Source organism: Phallusia mammillata, chromosome 4 (genome assembly GCF_965637545.1).
Source record: "Phallusia mammillata chromosome 4, kaPhaMamm4.hap1.1, whole genome shotgun sequence".
NCBI lineage: Eukaryota > Metazoa > Chordata > Ascidiacea > Phlebobranchia > Ascidiidae > Phallusia > Phallusia mammillata.
In genome coordinates, this window is record NC_137255.1 from 4758651 (window position 1) to 4786381 (window position 27731).

Genomic DNA, 27731 nt, shown 5'->3' on the forward strand with positions numbered 1-27731 from the left:
TTTAAAATCTACAAGATCTAAAAACTATCTCTAACATCTTGCTACATATTTCTTTCTTTCTTGTATATGCAGAAACACTATTTGGCTGATGTCACAGTCAAGTAATAAGTTGACAGCCTATGGCACAGATTTCTGTTTTACACACTAAATTTGCATGTTACCCTGGTTAACGTACTCACCGCAGGACCTTTGTTGTCAACAGACCAGTGTGTGCAGAAACATTCATCATCCAAAAGTTCATAATCAAATGAAACCTGTAGAGCAGAGATTCTCAAACTGTGTGCAATAGCATACTAGTGTGCCATGAAATGTTCGTTAATTCCCTGTTTTTTACAACTTCATGATAAAATGCGAGTGTGCATAACAACATTTCAAAGCTCATATTTTTGTTTTTGGTAATAAAAAGCATCTTTATACACCACAAAATAGCACAGATCTTAAAACGTATTTCTGTTAAAACTTATTGACAAACATCATTTTGCACTTAGAATAACAATTAACGTACAACCTTTTGACATAAATAAAAATCATAAAGATATATGAAACTAAAATTAAAATAATAAATGTGTGTCTTGTGTGAAAGTGTTGCCAAAACTGTGGTTTGTAAATTTCAACCTTGATTGTTAAATTTATGGAACAATACAGCTTTCAGCGAGGAGGTTAACTTGAATTGAGTTTATTTCGCTTGGCGAATAAACAAATGGTGACACAACTGCACTTAACAATCACTAAGCCAGAAATCGCTGCAAAGTGTTAAAACGTTATGGAGCGCAAAATAGTGGGCATTACAATTGGTGGATCATGATTAAACAGGCTGCAGCTACACTGTATTACGAAGCGCTGTGTAGCAGGACCTGTAAGTATAACAAGACTGGATGGAAAGATTGGTGGAACCAGTGGAGGGGGCCTACAATCTAACTACCCATGTTAGGAAAGAGGGTGGCGTTTAAGGATAAAGAACAAAGATACCAAAAGGTAATAAGCCTCTTACCTTGGAATCACCAAATTTGTTACAACAACTTGTCAAAACTTCTTCAGCAACCTCAGGCATTTTCAGAATCAACTTTCTCATCGGAGTATCAATCCCAAAACCGTCATGAGACACTGAAAAACTTAAGCTTGTATTTAGGTAATGAAAACAACAGTGTTTATTAGGGATGGGCCAAAACTACAAATGTTCTGTTTGATCTAACACCGAGCATCTCATGTTCATGCTGGGATCTCGGCCAAACATGCTTACTGCATTGTGACATGACAGTTTTGACATGACCTTTACAAGTCTTTTTACAAATCTTATTCGTATTCAGATTGTTAAATTGTAAAATTATAAACAATTTATATGTCTTATTTACCAAATATTGCTACTTTATTCTATCACAAGTAACAAAAGAAGACATCTGTTCGAGAACAATTACATTCTGTACTCTTGTTTGTAAATTTGTATCGATCAGGTTAGTTTGTGCAACAGCTCGGCTGAGCACCAAGCATTAAAAACAACAATGGTCGGTACCAACTAATCGGTTCTGGCTTGGTCAGCCCATCCCTAGTGTTTATTTAAGACTGAAAAAAACAAAGAAAAAAACCCACAGAAAACGTGCAATATACGTACAGTGTCGCACAATTCTTCAAAAAGTGTTGCCATTAAGTTGGTTTAAATGTTTGCTTCATTAAGATCCAATAGTCACCAAATTCAAATTATTGAAACCATTGAACTTTATACAGAAAAACATAAAATATTCTTTTCCTTGCACACAGCCTTACACTAGCACATAAAAGGAAAGTCTGCAGCCTGATATGTGTAAGTAATACAACTTTCAAGCTTTCAGTCAACCCTACCTTTGCCCCTGTTCTTTAAAACTTTTTTCCACTTCATATCTTTTAAAATTTTCTGAACACAAGGAACACTACCACCCTTGATAGCATAATCCAATGCATTCCATCCATCCCAAGAACGTTGAGTTACATCAGCTTTCTTTCTGCCCAAAACAAACAGCAAATTGTTGGAATACCTATTTTTCAAAAAAATCAAAATGTTAAAATGCAACAAAGTTAACTAAGTTCAATTACTTTGAGTTTGTATAGGAAAATTTAAAACATGTCATAAGAAAATAAAAAAAATGTAGTTAAAAAAGCTTTATAAAAACAACAGGAAAAAAAGCATGTTGCTGTAGAACAGAAACACAGTTATAATTGTTTTTATTGATTAAATAAGGATGATCTCAAATTTTACAATCTGCCTAACTTTACCAGTGTAGACTGGATAAGATAATTCCACATTATAAGTACCAGTTACATCAGGGGTTCTTAACCAGGGGTATGTTTACCCCTTGGGGGTATGAAGCACCAAAGCAGAGGGTACGATATGCAGTGTGAAATTATACGCTATTTAGGCATATTTGTGAAGAATGCGTGTTAAGTTACTTTGTTATATGTCTTTGACTGATTGTTGTTGAACTTACAAGACTGTTTTAATGCATGCATTCAACACGTAAGTTATAAATACACTGAGTTTAATTCCTATTATTGCAATTTTATTTACTTCCGTCCGCCATTGTAGAGAGGGGGGTACGAGATACTTTTATAAAAGCTTAAGAGGTACGAGTTCTAAAAGGTTAAGAAATACTGAGTTACATGGTATCATGCATTTGTCAGAGCCATTTGCTATACTTTGTGTTAGAAACTTACTTTAGAAGAAGACTAATTAGCTCCAGTTGTCCCAGATCACAAGCAAGATGAAGAGGAGTTAGGTTCTTTTTGTCTTTTGCATCAATAAAAGCTCCTGTATCTATCATCATCTGAATAGCAGGATATGATTTTAACTTAGTTTATTTAGGTATGTTTGAATATACCCAGCATATACTTCAACACCCAATTATGGCAAAATGAACCATGATTTAAACTTTAAAGCTTTTACCCATTTTAGGGGGGTATGGGGGCTACATTGTAAAATAACAATTGACACCTAATAATGGCAAAAGAACAAACTGTCCAAATTTTTGTCCAATTCAGACACTGTTTAAAATTTACCCATTTTAGGGGGCTGGTTGAGTAAATATAGGGGTTATCAACTCAAAAGAAGCAGATGGCACATCTACATGTCAATGTTTATCATCTGGAAAATTTCATCCAAATCCATCACATTTGATGGCAAAAGTGCATGGACAAACTTCAGAGCAGAAAAAAAACTGAGTGGAATCAAGATGCCTTGCCTTAGCGTAGGGTACCCATAATTACCCTTCAAAAATGATTTTACTTCTATTGCGAGGAATGAATACTCACTTATAAAACTTACTTCTAAAAGGTGTTCAAAATGCTTAATGCTTAAGTCATCTTCGAATGAACAACACACCAGTTGATGAAGAGCGGTTCTACCATCCTTATCACGAACTTTAATATCTGATAAGAATACTTTCTAATACAATCATGCATCTGCAGTCACTTACGCAGATATGTTTATTAAAAGATATTTTGGAGATCCTGTCAGGATCATGGTGACATGAAATAAAGTAAACAAAAGTATAGTTTGTTGAAAGGTAAGCTTTCACCTCCAGTTCTAATCCAAATAAATCGTATTCTTATTCACTGTACACTGTTTGGCATTAAGTCCCATTGGAGTTTATGCACTTTTACTTTTGTTTACACAAACTGCACATCTGCAATGAAGTGGACTGGTGTATTTACTCGATTGTAATCTGCATGTTAAGGTAACAAAAAACAATGTAAGCAATCATCTATTTTGAGCTCCATGATGTAATGTTTCATGCTATGGTTTTTTATGATACTTCATTCTTTTGCTACAGAATACAGTTAATTGTTAACAATTATTAGATTTGCAAATAATTTTATCCGGCAAGAGCATATGTTGACATGTAAAGTCAACATGCAAAAGAATTTTGGACACAAAATAAAACAAAAAAGATGGGTGTAGTAGAAAGAATATCGGTATGATATTAAAATGTAAGCCGTGGCTTACAATGGAACAAAAACGGTGCACACTTTTCTTGACACATATTTCAAAGTTTAACAGGGGCTTTTAAGTCAGACAAAACTAATGACATACAGCTACCATTTTGTATAATTTTGCTCTAAACTCCCATCTTTTCATGTTAAAAGCTGTGTACAAGATGTATCAGCAAAAATACAGAATTAAAACAGTACATGCCCACTACCAACAGGGTAGAGGTGGTTGCTAAAATAATTTTATAGCAACTAGAAGTGATAGTGATAAAATTTGCAACCTTTCAAACTGCAATATTGCTCACCAGTTCCTTGCTGTATAAGATATTCACACATTTCCAAATGACGGTGGCTAGCAGCATAGTGTAAAGAATTTAAGCCGCTTGAATCACAAATGTTAACATCTAAAAAGACAATTTACAATCTAAAAGCATGCAAAATTGCATCCTCTTTGCCACTGTATAATCCATTTATCTCAAGCACATTTAGATCCAGTAATTGACTGCTACTTTATTCTATCATTACATCATATACAGCCCAATCCTTTGTTATCGCACAGTGTTATTGTTGCATTGTGACATGCTTGTGTTTAATTCTGTTTTTCCTTTGTTTATCATGCACTGTACTATGTGCATTCAGTGTTATTTTCCCTGATGAAGGCAATCTGTATAGGAAGTCGAAGCGCCGAAATAAAAATACAATTGCCTGAAGAGCTCTATATACTTGGTGTAATCATTTAGTTTGATAAAAAAAAAACACTTTTTATTCAAATAATTTTTCATGATCTTTTTTGTTCAGATTTGAACTTACAACCCTATAGATTGAAACAGCCACTTACCTGCACCTTGTTCCACAAGAAATTTGCAAATCTCAAAATGTTGGTGCTCAGCCGCGTAGTGCAGTGGAGTTTTATGATATTTATCTTTCACGTTTAGAGGATCTTTAGCAATAGACGGATCAAACTGGTCAATAGTTGTTCGTAACATGTCTAAGTCTCCATCACAAACTATCTGCAAACACCAAACAATTGTAATCAAGACCATGTTGCTATTAACTCTTGAGGTATAACATTTTGTTACATTGTGTAACACATTTCTAGCTAAAAAAAATACATGCCCTTGTTTTAAACTTCAAAACACATCCCAGTAATACAAGACTTTTGTTGTCCCTAGCTTAGCAAATAAACAAAAAAAGATGCGATTTTCATCTTCCAAGTATTATAAAGAGATACTGCAGCTACAAAAGTTATCTTAGACAAATTTGGGTATGACATTGACATGTAGATTGTTGTCATAAAACCCTTTTTACTTTTACAACCAAGTTTTAAATAAATAGTTTTTTATTTTCAATTTCACCTAAACTAAGCCTTGAAATGTCACTGACTAGTTTTCTTACCTTACAAAGGTTTGCTACAGCAACTTCAGCACGGGATTTTGTGTGGATAGGTCTAAAATATAGCACAAAAGGTTCACACATACATATAACAATGTAAACCAGAGGTCCTAAACAAAAAGAGCTCTTCAAGGGCATTACACAAGCCATGATTTGAAAACATCTCTTCTGAGCAACAACAAAAATATTGAACATTGCGTTATATTTGTTATACCACACCAAAATTTAACAAAGCATGAAATCTGTAATTCATGCAATCACAATTTAATATCATAGAGGAATAACAAAACAACAAAAATAAAAAACAGTTTTGTTTTATTGCTAATATTTGCACTTACCCACTCTGAGAAAAAGAAAGAAGCGCTTCAAGCTTTATTGCCTTCTCCTAGTGGCTTAGAAAATTAGGTTTACTTGTATTTTCATTTATTTTTATCACATTGGTTTTCTAAACAGCCATATTAGTAGATTTAAAACAATATAATTTCCATGGTAATCGTATGCCTTACATCAAATGCTACCAAATGCAATAGGGGTATTTCTTTTTCAACATACTTATAAATCTGGTTAATTGCATAACATCATATTGTGCTTAGTTGCATGAGAACTCAAAGTTACAATCATTACATTTAGAATGAAAATACTGTTTGTTTTATTAGTGAGGCAGGTAACAGATGTGGAGCCATGGAATCTTGTTGCCATTAACCAAAATAAGCAATTAACCAGATTTGACACATTATCTATACATTGCACAGAAAACACTTATTTAATTTGTCTCCCAAACTGTTAAATTTAGCACTTGGTAAAATAGGACAAACTTACATGACCTGATGTGTGTGATTCTTCAAGTGAGTGTAACTCAAACAGCATCCGTCCACCCAATCCTTGTCCTGCACTACTATCATGCATTTTGGATCAATTAAAAGTTGATTGGTAATTACAAATACTGAAACAAATTACAAATACTGAAACGAAGTGGTGTGAAATTATTACACAACATAGATTCTATTTTTATGGATGTACTACAAAACATAGACATTTTAAAATCAAAATGCAATGAAAAAAAGTATTTCTTTTGCAAAGTGATTAAATTGTAAGGTAACCAAGCATTCTATGCACTTTAGTTGCAGCTCTTAAGTCTACTAAGGTAACACCTTTTTCTATCAATACAAACGCAAAATAATATGCCATTGCTACATGCAACAAAATTTCTTATTAAACAAGGGGACAATGGTTGTGTTAGTTTCTGAACCTAGTTAAGCGTAAAACTTGTTTTATTTGTCTCAACCTGTGTCTGTATGACCTACCCAAGATGTATGCTGTCTACAATAAAACATTTTGCACTAATGTTTGCATGACAGCCATTTTATTCCATGTCATTTTGCCTACAGTGACAAAAATACTTAAATTGGCATCAAGCATTAAAATAGCATCGAGCAGCAACTTAAAACAGATTTGCATTCAAGTGTTACCATGGATTGCTCCAGGCGTCACAACTCTCCAACATTTGGCGCCACAACAAACGCTCAGTCGCCACAGAAACGTTGAGCTAATAATACGTGACAGATTGAATCACGAGTTTACCGAGGATTAGGCCAAAGCCATTGCAGACGTTGCATGTGCAGACCTACACTAACGTGACTAGCTTTTAAGTTTTGATCACGATTTGCTTTTTTTAGCACGTATTTGCTATGACGCTACGAATAAACACATGCGTTTATAAGCAAGCATTTGCAAAGATGGGCTGAAGCTAGACTTCTGTTACTGATCATTTTTTTAGATATACCAACACACAACAACAGACTGCGTTACAAATGCTACATAACATAGGATTGTGAAGTATGTACATCATGTAATGACTAAGTCAAACATATCACAATTTCTTTTTCTAGTTTAAGCAAACGCACAGAATCTTAGGCCAGACAGTTAGATAAGCATATTGAAAAGAAAAATTGTTAATTTGTTTACATCTTAGCGTTAATACTACATTTTGGCTTATTTTGTTTATAACAGCGTATTTAGTCTACATAAACAAGTTAACCGGTGTATTTATGAGTAATTTATAAAAGTTTTTTGTTTGGCATTTCTTTTGTGTTTTTTTTTTCTTAACGTCCAGTGTCTTTTAGGTTAAATTAAGAGGTCGGATCCCATAAACTCCATCGTCGAAAACGGAATAACAAGAAAAATGCGGAAAAAAAAACTTTTAAGTACGTATGCGAAACCGCTACCATTTTAAAACTGCAGCAGAAAAACAAATTGTATGTTTTTTATAACATCAAAAAGTTTGTTTTCCGGATTCTGCCAATTAACCGTACCTGGTCTTGCCCGTAGGCTACAATCATGCGCAAAGAATGAAAATGTTAATTAGTACACGACGAACGAAGCTACCAAAAAGAAACGTAGGCTACGCCTGATATAAAATTATTTGTCACTTGGCTATTTTATCCGGAAACACGAATTAGCTGTGGTTTTCAATTTGCTGCGTACCTCCGCTAATCACAACACTAACCGTGATCAGTGCGCTTCAACCTTTTATCGCTCATGATTTAAAAATTAGGTACTTCTTAGGCCTGTTTACAGACATGAAATGTAAATGGTAACCTTAAAAACATTGAAGCGAATTGAGATTTTCCAAAAGAACAAGTGGTGTACTTACGTTATCGTGCACACACTGCTAATTACGCATAATTTTGTAGTTTTTAAACGTCTGTATTTTGATATATCATGTACTCTAACACCTACAACCTTATTAGCTGTTTGATCTGGCCAAATAACGGTAATGATCCCTGTAAATTTATTTCGTTTCAGTAAAAGCAGGGTCAATTGTAATCAATTGTCTACCTACAACATTTTAGCGTGGCGCTTTATTTGGTTGTAGGTGTTAGAGTACATGATATATCAAAATACAGACGTTTAAAAACAACAAAATTATGCGTAATAATTGTATGACGTAACAGTCAAGTATGGAAATTATTCTACGATGCTTTCTTTGGGTACTCAATGCATATGCGTCGACAAATGTTTTGCATTACTTTCAATAGAATCTTCATCAGGCGCAGAATTTTTTTGCACACCAATGCGCAATAAATTTCTAACTGGCAAAATTTAAACAATCAACCATTGTATTTTTTGCTATAAAATTATTAAATTGATCAAAAATATATAACATTGATTGCTTGCAAGTAATGCAAATGATATTCTGACATTTGTCTTGCCTTTGTTCATACGCACGATGGAAAAAATATAATTACAAACACACATTCTATTGTACGTTTGTGTCTTTATAGTTGTCATGTGGAACACTCAGCTTTGCTGCAATGGCCTTTGTGATATTTTCAATTGACTTTGAGCGGTCGTTTAAGTCACGACTTAGGGATTCCACCTGGTTTTGAAGTCCGTCCAGTTTGGCTTCCAACTTCTGCAGTTTGGTCTTAATAGTTTCGAAAAAACAAGGTTGAGTTTGATTTATTTCTACTGTGACTGTCGCACGTACCTTCCATATATTTTTATGAGACAAATGGAACGTACATTTATTTCTACTGTGACTGTCGCACGTACCTTCCATATATTTTTATGAGACAAATGGAACGTACCAGAAAAAATGACAGTTAAACTTTCTTTAAACAAGTTTGAGCTCAAGCAAAATCATTAAAATCGCCTAATTTTTGTTTTACGGATTTAAAGACTGATTGTCGGCTGCAGCAACAAGGGCTTTAATACGTTACAATGTTACAGTAGCCATATTAAATCCGCAATATTAATGATATAACTTGAATTTCAATTATCTAAAAACAAGCGATTTAGTTCCGTGCCAAAACCACCTAACAAACATAGACAAAAACTGTATGCAAAACCTTTAACCAAATCAGACAAAAAGGTAAATGGCGAAACCAGCGTGTGGTCTTACGAAAACGTCCGAACTGTTTTTCAATTAAAAAATCAAGGTAGCATTCATAACAAGACAAATGTTAACCCATATTTCACATTTAGTCAACGTACGTTTTTCAATTTTAGCTTTAACCTACCTTTTCATTTTCACTATCTCTAGTAATTGACAGAAAACTTGGTTGTTTTGCAGTGAGACGCCATTGCATAAAAGACGAACATTCATCAGTCATGTTTGCCAGAAATGTTTTCTTTCTTCGCATTACCTTACGGCGAATCACTTGCGGCAGTGTGTATTCCACCTCCAGAGTAAGCTTCACCTGAATAGGACAAGAAACACCTTTCATATCCAAGCTGGTTGTTTATTGCAAGGCCAATAGTTCGTTTTGAATTACTTAAAATTTTTTTGTAAACACAAGGTATTTGCCAAACAAGCCGGGCATAACATATACAAAAACAGTTATTGTTTATTTTTTCCAATTGATTGTAATCTTTGAATCCTTATTACCATCTTAAATGCTCCATTTACCTGCATCGCCAAACTTTCCAATTCTGCATTCTCTTGTACACCCTTAATGTCATCGACAGCTAGACCGACCTTTAAGAATGCAAAAGATACAGAATCAGTTCTATTACTTGTATTCTTAAAAGGGTTTGTTTTAGCTGTTTCAACCAATAAAACAACTGGAAGGGTGGCTTAGCACATATTACCATTGAACATACACTATGACCAATTTCAAAGAACACACATTTTTTGTATAGTTATTTTATTATGGGGTCCGTAACAGCCAACTTTTTCATCTTTGTTTGTTTCTGCAAGCCGAAACTCATGGGTCCCCCACACATGCAATGTTGTGAATAATGTATTTTATGAGATAACCATGATAAGTTTTGGTGGTATGAGTTTAAACACGGTGATGAAAAGTTCTGCATAAATTATCATGCCATTTGAGCTACAAACTATATAAATCGCATTCAGTTTGGCCACTGTTTATAAAATTTACCAATTTTTGGGGTTAGTGGGGTAAATGGTGGGGCTATATGATAAATCTACCAACAACAACTCAAAATGGCATATGCTGCACACTGTTCAAATTTCATCCTATTCGGACATTGTATAAACATTTACCAATGTTAGCGGGCTAATGGGGTAACTTAACAAGCAATACCTAAAAATGACGTATTATATCAACTGTCAAAATTTTATCCAATTCAATCAATGTTTACAAATTACCAACATTCCTAGGGTTTATGGGGCTTTAAATGTAAAACGAACCAATAGACACTTTAAAATGATGTATTCTCTAGTCTAAATTCAATGTGATACTAACATTGTTTAAAAAATGCGCCAATTTTAGGGGGTTAGTTGGGTACCTGATGGGGTTCTGCACCCAAACTACAGCCCTGTAAAGTTTCAGCCCAATTAGACAATGCTTAAAAAATTTTGAGCTGCTTTAAAAGCAACTGCTGATATTTTAGATGTTATAAGGTTCTTGAAACCCTTTTTGTCATGTGCAGCACTAAGCACAAACACAAGTAACATATATTCAGTTGCCTTAATTACACTATTGCACCACAAAAACCTTTTGTTTGGGGTTCACAGCAATCTGCATAACTATATCTACCATCTGTGAAAGTTTGATTTAAATCCATTAAAGATTTGATGCCAAAAGTACATGGACAAACTTAAGCAGAAAAAAAACTTATAAAATAAAGATACGCCCCCTTCAGGAAAGGAGACCCATAATAAACAATTTAAATGATTTAAAGTATATACCAGTAAGTTCATAATGATGATGCTCATTACAATAACAAAGAGTATAAAGAGGATGTAAGATACAGCTCTGTAGTTTACCTGTGAATGCAACAGAAAAAAGTTAAATCTCAAAAGAAAAGTGATTACCAAAAAAAAGAAAAAAAATTACAGTACCAGGATAGGGGGTTGTTCTAAAGAGTTTATGGAAGCTAGTTCAAGTTTGAGGTGTATGAGTATTCAAATGAAGGTGTATGAGTATTGGTAAACCAACAACTTACATTCAACAGATAATTGTCAACATAACTATGGTTGCTTGATAAAACATTGATTAAATAAATGGTATAAATGGCCTACCATACAATTTGGACCATTTTTGCTCATAGTGACCTGGTGTTCGATTGTTAAGACACTATATAAAGCATCATGCTCTTCTATACTACATTTTTTTTCCAATAAGCGTATAAACAGGGGTGTCCAACTCGAACACACCGCCGTGCCAATTTTGGTTTTAAGGTATATTCGCGTGCCAACATTTGGTACTTTTTTCAAATCATGTCTTAAACGTCTTAACAGGACAGGCGCAATCCGAATATTTGGCCAATATGTATTACCCTTTTAAATGGCTAGAAAAAAATGTATTTAAATGCGAGTAAACTAGTTGATGATACTCCAGAATCCTTTTATTCTGTTTATGCGATGCAACATACAAATAGTTTGCAAAGGGCTAAAGTTTTGTCAAAAAACGAACCATTTAATCAGTGGGTTGTGTAACTTTACCACTGATATAATCTTTACTCTTTTTTTAAAATAAAGGTCAAGAAGAATCAATAGAAATGAATTTAATTGCGTGACAAATTCTTATGTTTACCATGTAGATGTGCAAAAGCTTGTGTGCTATTTTCAAATGCTGTGCGTGCCACTTTTGGCACACAGGCAACGTGTTGGACCTAGTATAACCTCTTAATACCTGACATATGCTTAACCATTTTGCATTATAAAAACAAACATTTTCACAATTGAAATTTACAGTTGAGACGGTGATTGTGTGGTTGTCTGCCCCAGTTTCAATGGCATCAACTTCAGAAAGAAAAATTTCATCAAACTGGATTTCTCCCATCATCATAATCGACGTTTTGATCACAGCAATCCACCATTCTCGAAATGCGTACTAATCAAATTTAAAACTTAAGTTGAATGACACAGCCAAGAACTTAAACGCTCACCTGATTTTGAAACAAACAATAGAAACTGAGTGCGAAACCAAATATGAAGAGGACAAAGACAACAAAGAATTTCATAAATGTTTGGAAAACATCGTTGAACATTATAACGAATATACCAAATCTTGGCAGACTTTGTACAAACATGATCAAAACCATCCATGATAGCAAAATGCTCACTGCACCAACCTGCCACTGCCAATTCTGTGAGCAATAAAATATGAAAATAGATGATAAAAAACACATCCCTTGGAGAAACCTACCTCTCTAACACCAAAGTAATTGGCTCCAGAAGAATTTGTGTCTGAATGAACAGTGAGAATTGCAAGAACATAAAGCAAAATTTCAAGAAGGTTAGTAAAACTCATAAAATAAGAAATCCTTTGTGAGTAAACCTGGTATAACTAAAAACAAACAAAAACAACTTTAGGTTTGTAACTGGATGGCCATTTTTCTTCACAATTACAAGTAAAGCAACTTAGTTTGAAAGTAAATAATTATGTGATAAGCAAATTATATTTGTCATTAAGATCCCAACAAATCAAGTTAAATTATTCCAATATAAGTAGTTTTTACACTAAACCATTAAATTTCCCTATTGTTTGAAAAATAGGTTGTTTGAGTCAAATAAGGAAACAGTGCAAATTCTTCCTTTATTATAATTAAAATGAAATACATGTATTACCTCTTTCAGCAAACATATGCTGGCCATTGCAAGAATGAAGTATTTGGCCCAAATTCCCCATGAGCTGTAGTTATAGCAAGGCCCAAAAATTGGTTGAGCTTGAGTAACTATTGCTATGCAATTTGGTGAAACATTGTCTGTATCTAGGTTCAAACACATCAGAGAAACATATCATGTTTAGTACACACAATGCTGTGTAATTTTGAATTAATTCACCTTGTAATGAAACTGTTTTCAAGACTACATGAAAAAATTCATAAGGCACAAGATGTGTATGTTAAAATATGCCTACATTTTTGTTATTATGTACAAAATTGGTTGAACAGCATTGATTGAAGTTGGTGAAATTTCACATATGAAAAAAATGTGAAAATCAACACTTATAAGAAATACCCCTAAAGATTTTATTGTGAACTCTTTACATGAGGAGATACAGTAACTTGGGTAAGTTTGTCATGACTTCTTCAAAAAATTAAAGTAGAACAAAAATATCTACATGGCATTACTGTTCAAATATAGAAAGCAAATTACAGTAACCATTTTCATGGTGATTTTATACTGTACCAGACATACCAATGGAATATGGGGGAGGCATTGTTAGCATGTAGGAGTTGAAAATTCCCATAAAGATCAAATATAGCAGCAGATTAAGAAAGTATACAGCCCTCCCATAAGCTCTCCACTTGTGGTTTAACAAACTTACAACCAGTGGGTGGCGCAAAAGGTCTAAATGTTTTGCTTCAACCTGCTCACAAAAAGTATGTTAATAAAAACATGGCAGTAAAAGTAAAGCATTAGTGGTAAAGTTCATGCATAACATTAATTTACCATAATGTTCAGAGGATGATTTTTCTTAAGAAAGTTCGAGTCATGTGCATATGGCTCTGCACCATTGACAATCCTCCCATTTTCTGCATACACCTGCAAAAGTATTGTTATTCAATTTTAAAAATAGGGCTAGATTTTAACTATAAAATTAAAATTACATCTCTTTTGATACTGTTTTTCATTGGATGTAACGTTGTTATTTTTTTCTCCTGGCTAACATCTCTACATATTGAACCCAAGACACAAAACAAAAAAATTACACCAAAAAACATTTAATTTTATATTTTTTGTACTTTTATGTCTTTAGTTGTGCTGTGATTGTTTCTAAACTGTTCCCCTTCAGCAACAAAACTCCTTAAAGATAAGGCTTTGGTCCCACGCCTGCGTGAAAAATTTATGGATGGGTTGTCTCCGGTTAACGTTGCTGCACGACTGGGGACTGAGTCACGCATCGAAGTAATTAGGGATTGGTGCTGCATTTAAAATATTACAGATGGGTTCATTTGATTAGGAAAAAAAAACGGTGACACAATTGCACTGGAAACATTCACCAAGCCACGTTAAAACATTATAAAGTAAAAAAAGAAACATTGTAAAATTGGCAATAAATTCTTCATGACTGACTGCCCTTAAACAGTATTGTGTGACTGGGGCTCACAAGAAAATCAGGTTGGCACATTATAGGTTGCATATAGTAGGAGAAATATAGGATTAATAGTCATTTGAAAGTTGAACTGAACTTAGTAAAATTGTGATTTGCCAAGTGGAAAAATCCATTGATGTTGAAATGTTTTAATAACTAACTTAGTATTCGGTGACTTTGGTTACATGACTTTGGATACGTTTAGTTAGTATTTTTCGCTGTCCAACCACAAACTTCTGCATTTAACATGATAATCAAAAATCCTCTTACTTTGGCTCTTTCTGTAAGCCAGTTTGTACAAAAAAACTCATCATCCAAGAATTCATAATTGCAACTAATCTGAAAGTTCATTAAAAAACAATTGTTAACAAACAAAACGTAGTAAGTAAACCGTTTTTATTTTCAGTTTTTAGAATTAGATATATTGTCTGACACCATTTAAACAGTTGCAAAATCAAAATAGTATTTATAATAAAACCATAAGGAAGGACTAATTCAGCACGCCTTATTCATTTGTTAATTAAAATTTAATCAACATCATAACTTGTTCGGAGGTACAGATATTAACATCCCAGTTTGTAATTGTTGGATGCACTTGTTACCTTTTGGATAACCTGGGGCTCTGCTACGTCATCATTTTTGTTGTCTTCCTTGATACATTTGTCAAAAACTTGTTTAGCAATTTCTGGCATTTGTCGAATCAACTTTCTCATTGGAGTGAGAATCTCACCTGTTGTTTGCCACAAAGGAAAAATGGTTGAAGTATTATTTTTTACATAATTAAGCTAAAACTAGAAGGGTGGCTCTGCACATATTGCCATTGCACATACACTACATACACTTTATTTATACTCACTCCCATTTTAGCCACTGTCTTTTATAGCCTTAGTTGTTTCTGCAAGCAGAAACTCATGGGTCCCCCACACATGCAAAGTTGTAATTAATGCATTTTGCAAAATAACTATTGTCAATTTTGGTGCTATCCGTTTAAGCAGGACAATAAAACAGTCTACATACATAATCATGCTATGTGAGGTAGAAAGTACACAAGTTGCATTTAAAAAGCACAACAAATTTTCACCAAATTATGGCCAAATGAACAAACTGTCAAAATTTCATTCAATTTGGACTATGTTCAAAAATTTACCCATTTTAGGGAGCTATTGGGGTAATCACTGGGGCTAGTAGGTCCAACAAACCAAAACACATCTACATGACCATATCTACCATTTTCAGGGAAGGTGACCCATAATTACCATTAGTCATATCAATCGTTCTGTTTCTCAAAGCCTTTTTCCATCCTTTTTCTTGTATAATTGCTTGAGCACATGAAGTATTTCCAGAATCAATTGCACAATCCAAAGCATTTTTTCCATCAAATGATCGGTGAGTGACATCAGCGTCCCATCTGTCAAAATTTTCAGGGTCAGAAAACATCCTCAAAGCAAACCGACTAATATTGTTAAACAAATATTTTTATGACACTGCTATAGTATCAAATTGTTGGCAACGAAGTTGATTGCTATTCTTTACCTTAAAGAATGTTTTTAGAGTTAAAATTTGCTGTTTTAATTGGTTTAACGGCCACATTCTCTAAAGCATACTGTACCCAAATTTTAAACAACTACAAAGCACTTACTTCAGAAGCTCCTTGACCATCTTAGTGTGCCCCCTGCGACAAGCAAGTTGTAATGGAATGACCATTGTTTTTCCAGGGTGATTGACAGGGGAACCAGCCTCCAGCAGAACAGCAGCAGATTTGTGCATTCCAGCAAATGCACAACAGTCGATAGGCATATAATGCTCATTATTTCTGTGAGAAACAAATAGGCTTTTGAGTTATATATTTGTCACAAGCATATATCTATAGCAGTTATAGTACAGAGCAACTGACATTTTGAAGTATCAGATGCTTGATTAGCATATATTTGGTCTTACATTGTAGCTGTATAAGCTTCTACTCATGTTTTTGTACTTTATAAGAATGTTGTGCTTCACATGTGTGATATCATGATAAAGGTATCTCAGATAAGTTATTGGTATGTTAATGGTGTTTGCTTTATAATAAAAATGCAGTAAATTGTTATTGCATTATGCCTGGCTGCACCATACTTAAAAAGTTAGTATGTTATCACTCTGTACTAAGTCCAAATGAACTTAAAACCATATACATTAAGTAACAAAAAATCAATTAAAAACGTAAACCAGGCCTCTACTATCTATGTTGTTAGCCTTTATTTCAGCTCCAAAATGAATAAGCTCCCGCACAACTTCAGTTCTTCCATTTAAGGCAGCAAGATGAAGAGGAGTATTTCTATTTGAGTCGGTAGTGTAGACAATTTCATGATTTCTTTCCAGAAGCTCTAGAACAATACCTAACTCTCCGCTTTCAGCGGCAAGATGAAGCGGAGTTTGATCGTTTTCATTTTTTGCATCAATAACAGCTCCAGCATCAAGCAATTGCTAAAAACATATTTTTTTTGGTAGAAATTTAAGTGCTTAACTGTAGACCAACTAGATAAACCAGCAACTTTACTTTGACAATAGCACAATATCCATTAATTGTAGCATAATGTAGTGATGTGTTCAGCGATCCTGGCTGAATCTTCTTGTTTTTCTGTTTGTATCAATTCAAAGGTAAGTAAAAATAACAAGTAAGTAAATTTTGTTTCATACCTGCTTTTTTAATAAGACCTTCATTGTTTCCTTGTGGCCACACTCTGCTGCAATCATCAGTGCTGTCAACTGTTTAGAATCGCGCATTTCCATCCTTGCACCACTGATGAATTAAACTTGATTAATATTGTGTGATTTGTTAAATTTTAATACCAACATGGAAAAGGATCAAGCATCAAAATGCAAAATAAGTATGTGATATATTAACAGATAGCAGGCAAATATATTTATTGGGTGCCTGCTTTTAATGGCAGAATGGCAAGCTGCCAAATTGCTGTAAATTTAAGGCTTGTAATGATGCCAAAACTTTCATAAAGAAGCCATCAGCTGAAAAAGTTTAAAAAAATTCTATACCATAAAATTGTTTTTTTTTTCATTACACACTTGTTCAGTAAAACTTCTGCAACTTGGTAATGGTTGAATTGTGATGCAAGAATAAGGGGAGTGGATAATCTTTCAGAGCATTCATTCACTTTGGCTTCATTCCCAATAAGAAGTTCTGCAATTTTGAGATGTCCATATTTAGCGGCAAGATGTAGAGGAGTCTCTTTGTTAGCTCTACTAGCATTTACGACTTGAAACAAATCTGAAACAAAAACATACTGTAAGAAAACATCATCATAAAGAGGAACTGTCATAAAAAAAAATCTGCAACTCTCAAGACGTATCATCTTTCCACCAACTTTTCTCACATGAGTAATTTGACTTTTACACAAGACAAGCCACTTTCATGCAAGAAATCAACTTTATTTTACTACTATAATTCATTTGTTGTAAAAAGTTTTATGAATTAAAATTCGAAATAGATTCACCCAAGTAGGCAATAACTGTAAACATTTAAAGCTTGCTTACTTACGCCTGCTACTACAGAAGTCAATAATAAGCTGAGTCACAGGCAGATGTCCATATTCCACAGCAAGATGAAGTGGAGTACTTCCATCGTTATCATTATCATTCAAGATATCAATAAATCCAGCTCTGAAGTTAATGTGGTAACTTTCCAACAATAATCCGACAACCTGTACAAAAATAACTAGTTTCAAATCACTTTTTTAAAATGTAATCTTATTGTTAAATATGACTACTATTAATCAAGAGTGCTGGCAATATTGGTAATAAGTTCCAGAAATAACGGTGAACTAAGCAACAAAATAGAATTGAGCATTTGGTACAACAGCACCTTGAAAAATTCTCTTACCACACAGTCTTCAAACCCAAGTGACTCACTTACATCTGAATTTCCATTTGTTGTAGCAATATGCAAGGGTGTTACATTGTTTTCATTCTGATTTTTCCGTCGAATATTAACTCCCTCTTCAATCAATAACTTAGCAATTTCCACTTGATTATATTCAGCAGCGATATGCAGTGACTTGGTTTCCTGTTTATCACAAAAAGTAACAACAAAATATCAATCTAATAAGGACAACAACTTTAAGATAAAATATGCAGGAAATCAGACAGTAAAGTATATGAATACAGTGCTGTTGCCAGGCACCATTCATAAACTGTCTTTTTGATCAAATGGCAATGGTATTTGACGTATCTGGGGTTTGGTGTGAGAAGATTGATTGTGTTGGGAGCTGACTTTACCTGGATGAAGACACCCCAAATGATCCGTCATAGCATTGAATGAGTCAAATACAATTGCTGATTGATCAAAAGGACAGTATCAAATATGTAGAGCACACTTTTGGCAAAAAATGAAATTAATTGCACAACTTACAGTAACAACTTTTTTGTTTCTAGCAATCAATAACTTTGTGCATGCCACATTGCCACCATGTACAGCATAGTCAAGCGGTGTCCACTTTGACAAATCCTTAATATTGCAGTCAGCCCCATGTTCCAATAGATATTCCACAATTTCACTGGTGGCATTTTCAATCCTTTTGGTGTTCGCTTCAGTATCTTTGACCAAGCTTACCTAAAAACAAGTTGATTTACAGGTGCTCTCAAAAACACATGTTGCAGTTTTGGGGCTACAGCATTTAATATATCTAGTCCAGGGGTGCACAACTTTTTTATATGATGCCCGCATCGCAGCCGGCACGACCATCAGGCTTGGCTGTTAATGACATCATAATCTGTATTATGATGCTTGTGGTACTTGTCTTTTTGTGTTGTTTGCACACAATAGGTGTGCAAAAAGTCTAACGCATATGGCTACTAGGCTGGTAATATTCATTTTAGTCCCAGAATATCTGGTTGTAGTTTAGCTCAGCTTGAAAATAAAAATAAAAAATAGCAAAAGAGTTTCATTTAGAATGTTCTATAATTATTAAGTTCAGACATGTTGTAGTTTTGTGTTTGTTGTTTAAAAAATTTATCCTTTTTGGGGACTATGATAGGCAATTCTACATAATTGTTTAGGGACTATGATAGGCAATTCTAAAATTTTGTTCCAATGAGCCAATGTTTAAATTTTGGACCATTGGAGGTGCTTTAGGCAGCAACCGTTAATGCTTTTTTCCATTGTAATACCCTTTAAGACCCATTTTAACACCATTTCTAATTGCCATCTTAACCATTTTCTAATTGCCATCTGCAAAAAAGCCATCATGATTTAAGTAGAACACAAACAAAAGTAATACCCCTGAAACTAGTTGTTTGTGGTGACCTGCAGCATACAAAATGTATCAGGTACGTCTACACTTTGGCTACATCTGTAAAAATGTATAAAAAACATTTCCTTGACTACTACCATCTACTATCTGTAAAAAAATGTTTCATATCTTTCAAACATCCAATCATGACCTGGATTACTAAAATTTACTGTATATCAACCACAAGCATAATAAACATACCATGTCATGATCAAAGTCTGTTTCAATATCTCCTAGTTTGTTCAGCACTAGATGGAGTGCAGTTTTTTGTTCTATGGTACAGTCATCCACACCTCGTAACAAAAAAAATTGTGCTAGCTTTCTGTGCCTATGTTATATTTTTGTAAATGCATGAAAAAACAACGGCTAACAAAGAAATTATTTCTTACCAGGAAAAACTAAACATGATTTTATTTCATTATTTATTGGTGCCCTTAGTATATACTTGCTTTCTTATATTTTATTCAGCCACAAGTATTACCTGCCCCCTGTTCCACAAGTAATTTGCACATCTCAACATGTTTGTTTTGAGCAGCATAGTGCAGAGGTGTATAACCAATGTTGTCCTTCATATTTAGATGGGTTTTATCACGCAATGAACCACCCAGGTCGACATCAAACTCATTCTCAATGGCAACCTGTGACATGTGATATTGCAATAACCCAGTATTCACTATTTTTATGCATTAAAACACAATAACATAGAATTAAAATTATAGATGCCTTACAATCTACCTCTGTTGATAGCTGCAAATTACAAGGAAGACCATCATCATCGGTTTGACTCTGGAATCCTGCCTCAATCAGTAACTTGGCAACACCTACATGGCCATATTCAGAAGCTATGTGTAATGACGTTTTTCCTGCTTGATCTTGTTTCTATTAACGCAATTTTTTAACTTTTAGATGTATATTAGGTGTTAACTGGAAATCAATAACAAAATAGATCAACAATATATCTCAACAGTTGGCTGAAAGATATTTTTGATATTTAGTACAGGGATAATTGCCTTATAGGGTATATAAGATAAAATAGCTCTGAGTAACGTTACTTTCAGACCATGTTTGTGCCTAGGCAAATAACAAAATTTTATTGTGATTGTTACAGCTACAATGAAAATTGTAATGCTTTACTATTATGACAGTATTTCATGGGTGCAGTATAAAAAGTAACAAAGGTATGTTATCTGGGAAATTTTGTTATGTTGAGACTTCACTTAAGTGAAACAGGTTTCTGTAGAAAAAAATATGATTCTATTTTTTCCCTCATGTAAATTACTGACAGCTAAGAAATAAATAGAAAATTACCATTAAAGTTTTGTACTTCTGGATCGGTTCTTCCCCAGAAATTAGAAGTTTGGCACTTTGGACATTGCCATGCAATGCAGCATAGTGAAGAGGTGTACAACCCTCGATATCCACTAAATCAACACAAGCCCCTTGCCCCAACAGATATTCTACAATTTCATTGATGGCATTTTCCGAAGTTTCTTCACCAGTTGGTTCCTATCATGAAAATCACCGATATACAAGCATAAAAAAGTTTTCCAACAAAAATTATATGGTCATGTTTGTTTTAAAGTCATACTTTACTCTTTACCAATCCTAGTTTGTGAACAGTGTGTTACAACTAACCGAATTGACATCTGTTTCTTCCTTCAATGCCATGTGAAGTGCACTTTCACCATTTTGGCCACAAACATCAACACCTAATAGAGCACTAAGTTTTATAATTGAAAACTTATTCAAAATTATAGTTGCAAAGACATTCTTACCTGACCCTTGCTCCACAAGCAATTTGCACATTTGAACATGCTTAAACTTTGCTGCATAGTGAAGTGGGGTAAAGCCATACTTGTCTTGTACATTCAGCTTCTCTTCAACTAAATGTGTTGAAAGATGACTGAGCAAATTTTGCACCAATTCTGTGTTGCCATTGCAAGCCATCTGTGACACAACAAAATCACATAAAAAACACAATAAACTCAATGTTGTCCAAAAACATGGGGTCGATTTACACACTCTATGGCAGGGTGCACAACATGCAGCCACGAAGTTTTTGCAGCTGTAAACATGTGTATTATACATAATGGCAACTGTAGATTGACTAAAACTTGTTTGTCAGGAATTTGGTTTTAAAAACTGGTCTGAATAGATTTTGTGGTGATTGAAACAAACACTTCCAGCCCAGTAGCCACACAGATTTGACATTATGTATGCCTATTATGTGCAAATAAGTAAATGTATAAGCAACAATTGATGTAACAATACAGATTATGATGTAATAAACAGTTACTACTGATTGCCAAGTCGTTCTCCTGCATTGATGAAGAAAGTAAAAAAATTGTCTTGGCATTTAGCAACTAGTATAAAGAACTAATAAGATTAATCTTTTTTAAAAAAAAAACAGTATTATGAAACACATACAGAGTTTTGGTGGTCGCTGGTAAAATAAAATGACTGTGGTGTGACTGCCATAGCAACAAAAATGTGCATCCCTGCTTTCTGGGATACAAGATATTTTGAGGGATTTATTGGATATGTTGAGTTGAGATATACTAGTTACTATAATTACAGCATGGTGTCTATTTATTATTTTACACCTGTATGTGGTTTTACAATCACATTGCAAATTGGTTGCATTGTTTTTGAGGCAGGTTTAGTTTTAAACTATTTCTAAATGAATCAATCAACAAACCAGTTGCTAAAATTGCATGATATTCTAAACTTACCTGATGTATATCATTATCAATGTCATCACCACTAATATCATCCAATGGAATGGATAGTATTTTAGTAGGTCTGTGCAATAAAATGATTTTCTTTAGTTTTACCTACTTGCTATTAACTTTGTTCTAACCAAATTCTTTTTATGTGCTACAATAATGAAATGTTCATAATTGACTCAAGTGAATTCTGAGCCTAAATGTTTAAACTTTTGTGGCCTATCAACATTTCACTTTGTAGTGCTGAAAAATATTTAACTTTTTTATTTTTTTATCAAATGCCTTTATAAAAAAAACCTAAGAAAAATTACAAATGACCATCTTGGGTTTCCCAAACCACAGTTTAACCAATGCAAAATCCACCCCAGCCAAAATCACTTTATCCTCCAAAGGGTAAAAATGAGAGTTTTGGTGTTTCTAGCCTATATCACAGTGTACTCACCTTTGAAAAGAGACATTGGAAAAAGATGTTCCTTTTATGATATACTTTCCTGGACATGAATTTGTTCTTGTTCTTGCAACACGCTAAACAAATTCAAGAGCTTAACTTCCCTAATTGCAACCATGTTTAACTTATTTATAAAGCAACTCTATAAATCAACCCTAATAATGTCATTCAGCACAAACCGTACACATTTCTTCTATTCAAATAATGTTTAGAAGACTGTGACACTGAGCCGACTTCACTGTGGTTCCCAAGCAGTTGCTTGGCCACTGTGAGCCAGTTTCATTTGTGCTGTATGCCCAGTTGTGGCATCGCACAGACTGGGTGATGTATGGGGTTGTACCCTGTTGCTCACCACAAACTGGAGTGCCGTTTGATGGCTACACTAGCCAATGCGGCCGATCTCTCGTCACCAGCTGCACTGATGAGACCTTATAGGTCGAAACAGTGTGCACTGTCTGCAGCTTATGTTTGGAAGAATTTGAAAATTTACAATCAGGGGTGTATCTAGAAATTCTGAAGGAGGGGGTGGGATGCAACATTTTAATTTGGGAATTTTCCTAATAATGGTCTATGACGTGATTTATTCTGCTTCAAAATTTTTCAGATAAATGTACTAAAGTCAACACAAATACTTGATTTACATCAGGGGTGGGAAAGCTACTTAGTACTGTGGGCCGCATGAATTGCACGACATTTTCAGACGGGCCAAATGTTTACGTCACAAATATAGCATGTGATTGAATGTGTGGCAATTTTAATAAGTTTGGCGTCATAATGTAGAATGGGGAGATATTGAATATACAAATTAGCAATAATGTCGAAGTCATTTCAAGGAAATATTTGTACATCAACATTTAAAAAAACTCTTTATTCACACCCATGTTAGATCACAATGAGCAAAGATAAGCCAATACAAAAGGTAGAAGGCATACAGATTTAAGATAATGACTACCTGTCATCACGCAGAGGCACACGAAACTAAGTGGAAACCCCAATTCAAGGGTGTCAACACCGATTTATCAATAAATAATAAATGACTTACAAGTTTTGAGGTGCTTTCATTTTTATCAATATTTATGTGCCTGTTGAAAGAATGATCTTCCTTCTGGTGAAATGCAGCTCCTTTAGACATGTCAAAAATAAAAGTACTTTAATTGCCAAAACACTTCTTATTCTAATTAGCACATGGTTTGCTGAACCTTAGTACCCCATGTGACACTCACAGGGGTTTCCAGAGGTTCAAGACAATAACTCCGAAAATAATGAAGCTTTTGTTCAATAGGGGTTCTACATAGCCGGTCAACCAACATTATTAGTGCCATTATAGATTTATTAATATTTTTAAAACTAAATTTTATCAAATATAGAATAAGATTTGATTGGTCGGTATATACATGTAAAGATGACACAAACTTACTCTTATGTTTAGCTTGGTACTCTTCATTACTGAAAGTTGGATTATCCCTGCTCATACTTAGCATTTGCAAAAAGTCTGTTACCATGACTAAGTTAGGTTCAACAACTTCCTTATGCTTAAATTATATGCTTTTAAAGATACCTTTAGATGCCCAACTTGTATTTAAACTAACATTCCAAGTACATTTTTTTACTACTGAAGAGGCTGATATTACAAATGCATTTATTTCGAAGAGCAAATCCATGACACAAACTATTACACCAATTATCCTATGTTTGCAAGAAGTATGTATTTTTTAATTTGACTGTTTTTTTAATTCGATGGTCTTTATTTCAACCAACTACATTCATTGAACTTTCTTAGTTCTGTAAACATCCACTAATGCTAGAAAACAGATATTAAAACGTCTTATTCAGTCAACGACTCAGAGTTATTTGTTTCGTTCCTGCAACTTATTCAAAGCTTGGCAAATAAACTACTGACAAGATATGGCCACAGCAAGCATCTAGACCAGGGGTCACCAAATTTTTTTCTTTTCAAACTTGGCATGTAAGGCAATTTTTATAGGAGCACCAAGATATGGTCCTTCCACAATTCCATTGAAAATCTGAGGATGTGACTGTAAAATTGTATAGTTAATCTCATCTTGCTTGTATATTACATCACAAGTAACAAAAGAAGGCAATTGTTTGCGCACAATTAACCCTGGTAGTCTTGTCTGTGACATAACAAACTGTCTGTGACATAACAAACTTGGATTAATCTTGGGCATTGTCCTATGAAACTAGGTAATATTAATTCTACGTCTCGTTACAGGAAAACTTTTGTAAGGAGCAAATTAATTTATGAATGTTGCACAGTTATCAGCGATTTTGCAAACCAAAAAATAAAAATATGGTTGCGGACCAGATGAAATGACCTCGAGGGCCAGATACAGGCCGCGGGCCATAGTTTGGTGACCCCTGGTCTAGACAAACAACCAAGATGACACATATACTTAAGAATATCTACTAGATGTGAAAGTTTAAACAAAATTTTAGTTTCAAACCAGACAGATACAAAAAATAGCCTTTATTGGATCTCATATTAACTTAAAACCACTAATGTCATGATTTGATGTAAGACTGCAAAATTAAACAAAGCTTTAAAACTTTATAACTACCACAAGCAGATACCTACTGATATTGATAATAATTTTAAGCAGTTCTGTGCCATAGCAAGTACTTCAACAACATTTTTATTATAGTAACATTGTAAAAATGTACTGCACTTGCATTACACTCACTAACCTATGGCACACAAATCCAACCGCAGTACCACATTAAAACAAAGTTCAAATAGTTATCTTGACCTTCAAACGAGTAAGTAAACTTACAAATAGCTTTCATCGGTGAATGATTGACTTTAGATTATTATCTATGCAAGTTTTTCTGTACATTAAAAGGTCAAACACCTATGGCCAGGCGGTGTCAGACTCTGTTAGCTAATCTCATAAATTTCAACTACCGACAAACTGGGCAAACATTCTCATTAAGTCTTGATCATCTCGTGGAATTAGGTTTAATTTACCAGTGTAACTTAATATGGTTTAATATATTAACTTAGGTTTAACCAAAGATATTTTTGGCAGTCAAAATGATGATAAAACTTTAAAATATGTTTTACTTTTAATATTTATAGTTAATAAACATCGTTTAAAAAAATAATACAGCACCAACCTGTGATAAACAATGCAGTACATTACTGAAGGAGATTGAATCTTTCTTCATTAAAATTGCGATATAATATCCATACTGCAACACAGAACCCGGTCCATCCACGCTCTTCCAGCCAAATAAATGTGAATCAGTGTACCAATCATCGCAAAATAGGGGGGCTTATGGTTTAAAGCAAGGTGCGCAGCAGTACCAACAAAACCTAAAATGTGCCCAAGAAAAGATCCACATAGTTGAGATCCACACCTGGGAATTCCCCAACGTCTTCGAGAGAGTGCTGACTTGTTATTTGTATGTTTTATTCGTACTGTGAAAAGGTTGTATTTCGTAAGAAGAACTAAAGCAAGAGTTTTCTGTTATTTTTTGATCAAATAATATCCTATTTATGTTATTTGGAAAAAAATCCGTGCGTTTGGGAAAAAACAGATCAAAGTAAAATTCTAGCGTTTGTTTGGAAATGGATAAAACAGCAACCTCTTTGTGGATAGTTAGCTTCAAACAAAAATGTTCGCTTTTGAGTCATAGTTAGTTTTGTCAACCCAAACTAAACTGGAGGTAAACCAGAGTTTGTTTTAGTTGTGTTGGTGCCATGTTACCTTGCTTTAAAAAGCAAAAACATTGGTGCATATAACACTTATAGGGCGTGTCAAAAATTAACAGTGCACGGTCAAAATTCTTTAGGAGTTTTATAAGGCCAGGTAGTCGATGGTTAGAATTAAATCGAAACGAATGGAAATTTGAACCGGTTTAAAAATCGCAAACCGGTTCGGACCGCATAATTTGCCCAAACCGGAACAAAACCCGAACCCGAAAATATACATTTTTAAAAACCGGAACCGAACCCAAACCCAAACCCTTAAAAACAAAACGAAGCGAACCAGAACCCGTATGACAAGCAGGTCGACTCTCTGATAAGAACATCCGATAAATCGTGATATGGGAAGAGTTTGATTTTGCTAAACGTAGAACTGTTAATTGAGACTGACTGAAATTTTACCTTTTCAGATATGATAGCATAATAACTGCTCTACACATATCCTTTATGCCGTAATTAAGATGTATTTTTCCGCACAACAAAGCGGCGTTGGACAAGTATAGTGATGTGAATCGGTGTTTAATGCAATAACTAATTTTTAGTGCTCGCAAGTTGTATACAATTATCAGTCACTGTTAGCGACTGGGTAAGAAATTCCGTACTGTGTTTGTTGATTCCTTACGGTGTTTTTAGTAAAGTTTTCGACCACTACTTCTCTATGCGAAACGTAATTACGCTTTCAGTTGTTTGTACAAGACGAATAAATTGACATGTTTATGGAAAGCCAATCAGAATCGATATTTAGACTGCAAAGTTTCTTTCCTGAGTGTACTTTAAAGGTTCAAACGAGTTTCTATGGGGTCGGTTTTTGTTCAATAGCTCCTAGTCGGGGTGTCAAAGTTTAAACCGCATGATACTGTTGTAAGGTAGAGCTACTAATACCATAACGAGAATCCGAACATCGCTTTCACAAGGGAGCGTAAAGAGCTGAATTTTTATTTAGCGGCTATAAATGGGTTGGGTTGGGAAATAATTACATAAATTTTTTGCATTAGTATATAATTTTTTGAGTTAGTTTTATTGAATTTTAAGTGCTAATACCTTACCCCGACCCTAATAGCCCTAACCGTGAACATTTTTGGAGATACAACCAACCACATTTGGGTGTGTGATTCTCGTTATGGTGTTAGTAGCTCTACCCTGTTGTAAATGGATTTCTTTTTATTGGTGAGTAAAGGTGGCTGT

At 34.2% G+C, this 27731-nt stretch overlaps 2 protein-coding genes across 2 annotated transcripts in view; both read right to left on the reverse strand.

Moving 5' to 3' along the window:
- The window catches only part of LOC145222460 (transient receptor potential cation channel subfamily A member 1 homolog), a 15193-nt gene extending 6515 nt beyond the window's left edge, over positions 1-8678 (reverse strand). The window contains exons 1-11 of the mRNA XM_080088594.1: positions 8618-8678; positions 6169-6292; positions 5688-5734; positions 5353-5404; positions 4796-4967; positions 4263-4361; positions 3293-3396; positions 2686-2795; positions 1837-2009; positions 992-1104; positions 180-254 (exon numbers count right to left, since the gene is read on the reverse strand). Of these exons, the coding sequence (XP_079944720.1) occupies positions 180-254; positions 992-1104; positions 1837-2009; positions 2686-2795; positions 3293-3396; positions 4263-4361; positions 4796-4967; positions 5353-5404; positions 5688-5734; positions 6169-6255 (1032 nt within the window). The 5' untranslated portion in view covers positions 6256-6292; positions 8618-8678. The remainder of the gene's footprint in view (positions 1-179; positions 255-991; positions 1105-1836; positions 2010-2685; positions 2796-3292; positions 3397-4262; positions 4362-4795; positions 4968-5352; positions 5405-5687; positions 5735-6168; positions 6293-8617) is intronic.
- Positions 6593-26241, reverse strand: LOC145222539 (uncharacterized). Its single transcript, XM_080088680.1, has 33 exons — positions 25955-26241; positions 23862-23941; positions 22814-22896; positions 22378-22447; positions 21421-21592; positions 21281-21354; positions 20954-21151; positions 20381-20524; positions 20127-20283; positions 19847-19938; positions 18766-18966; positions 18271-18420; positions 17896-18058; positions 17424-17625; positions 17040-17142; positions 16900-16980; positions 16580-16826; positions 16339-16420; positions 16003-16176; positions 15620-15771; positions 14966-15093; positions 14634-14702; positions 14014-14193; positions 13721-13813; positions 13466-13637; positions 12893-13035; positions 12471-12611; positions 12211-12411; positions 12015-12155; positions 11009-11086; positions 9761-9829; positions 9372-9551; positions 6593-8776 (listed from the first exon to the last, which is right to left on the reverse strand). Exons 5-33 carry the CDS (start codon positions 21590-21592, stop codon positions 8609-8611), a joined length of 4155 nt encoding a protein of 1384 aa, XP_079944806.1. The 5' UTR covers positions 22378-22447; positions 22814-22896; positions 23862-23941; positions 25955-26241; the 3' UTR covers positions 6593-8608.
- Between the last annotated feature and the right edge of the window lie 1490 nt (positions 26242-27731).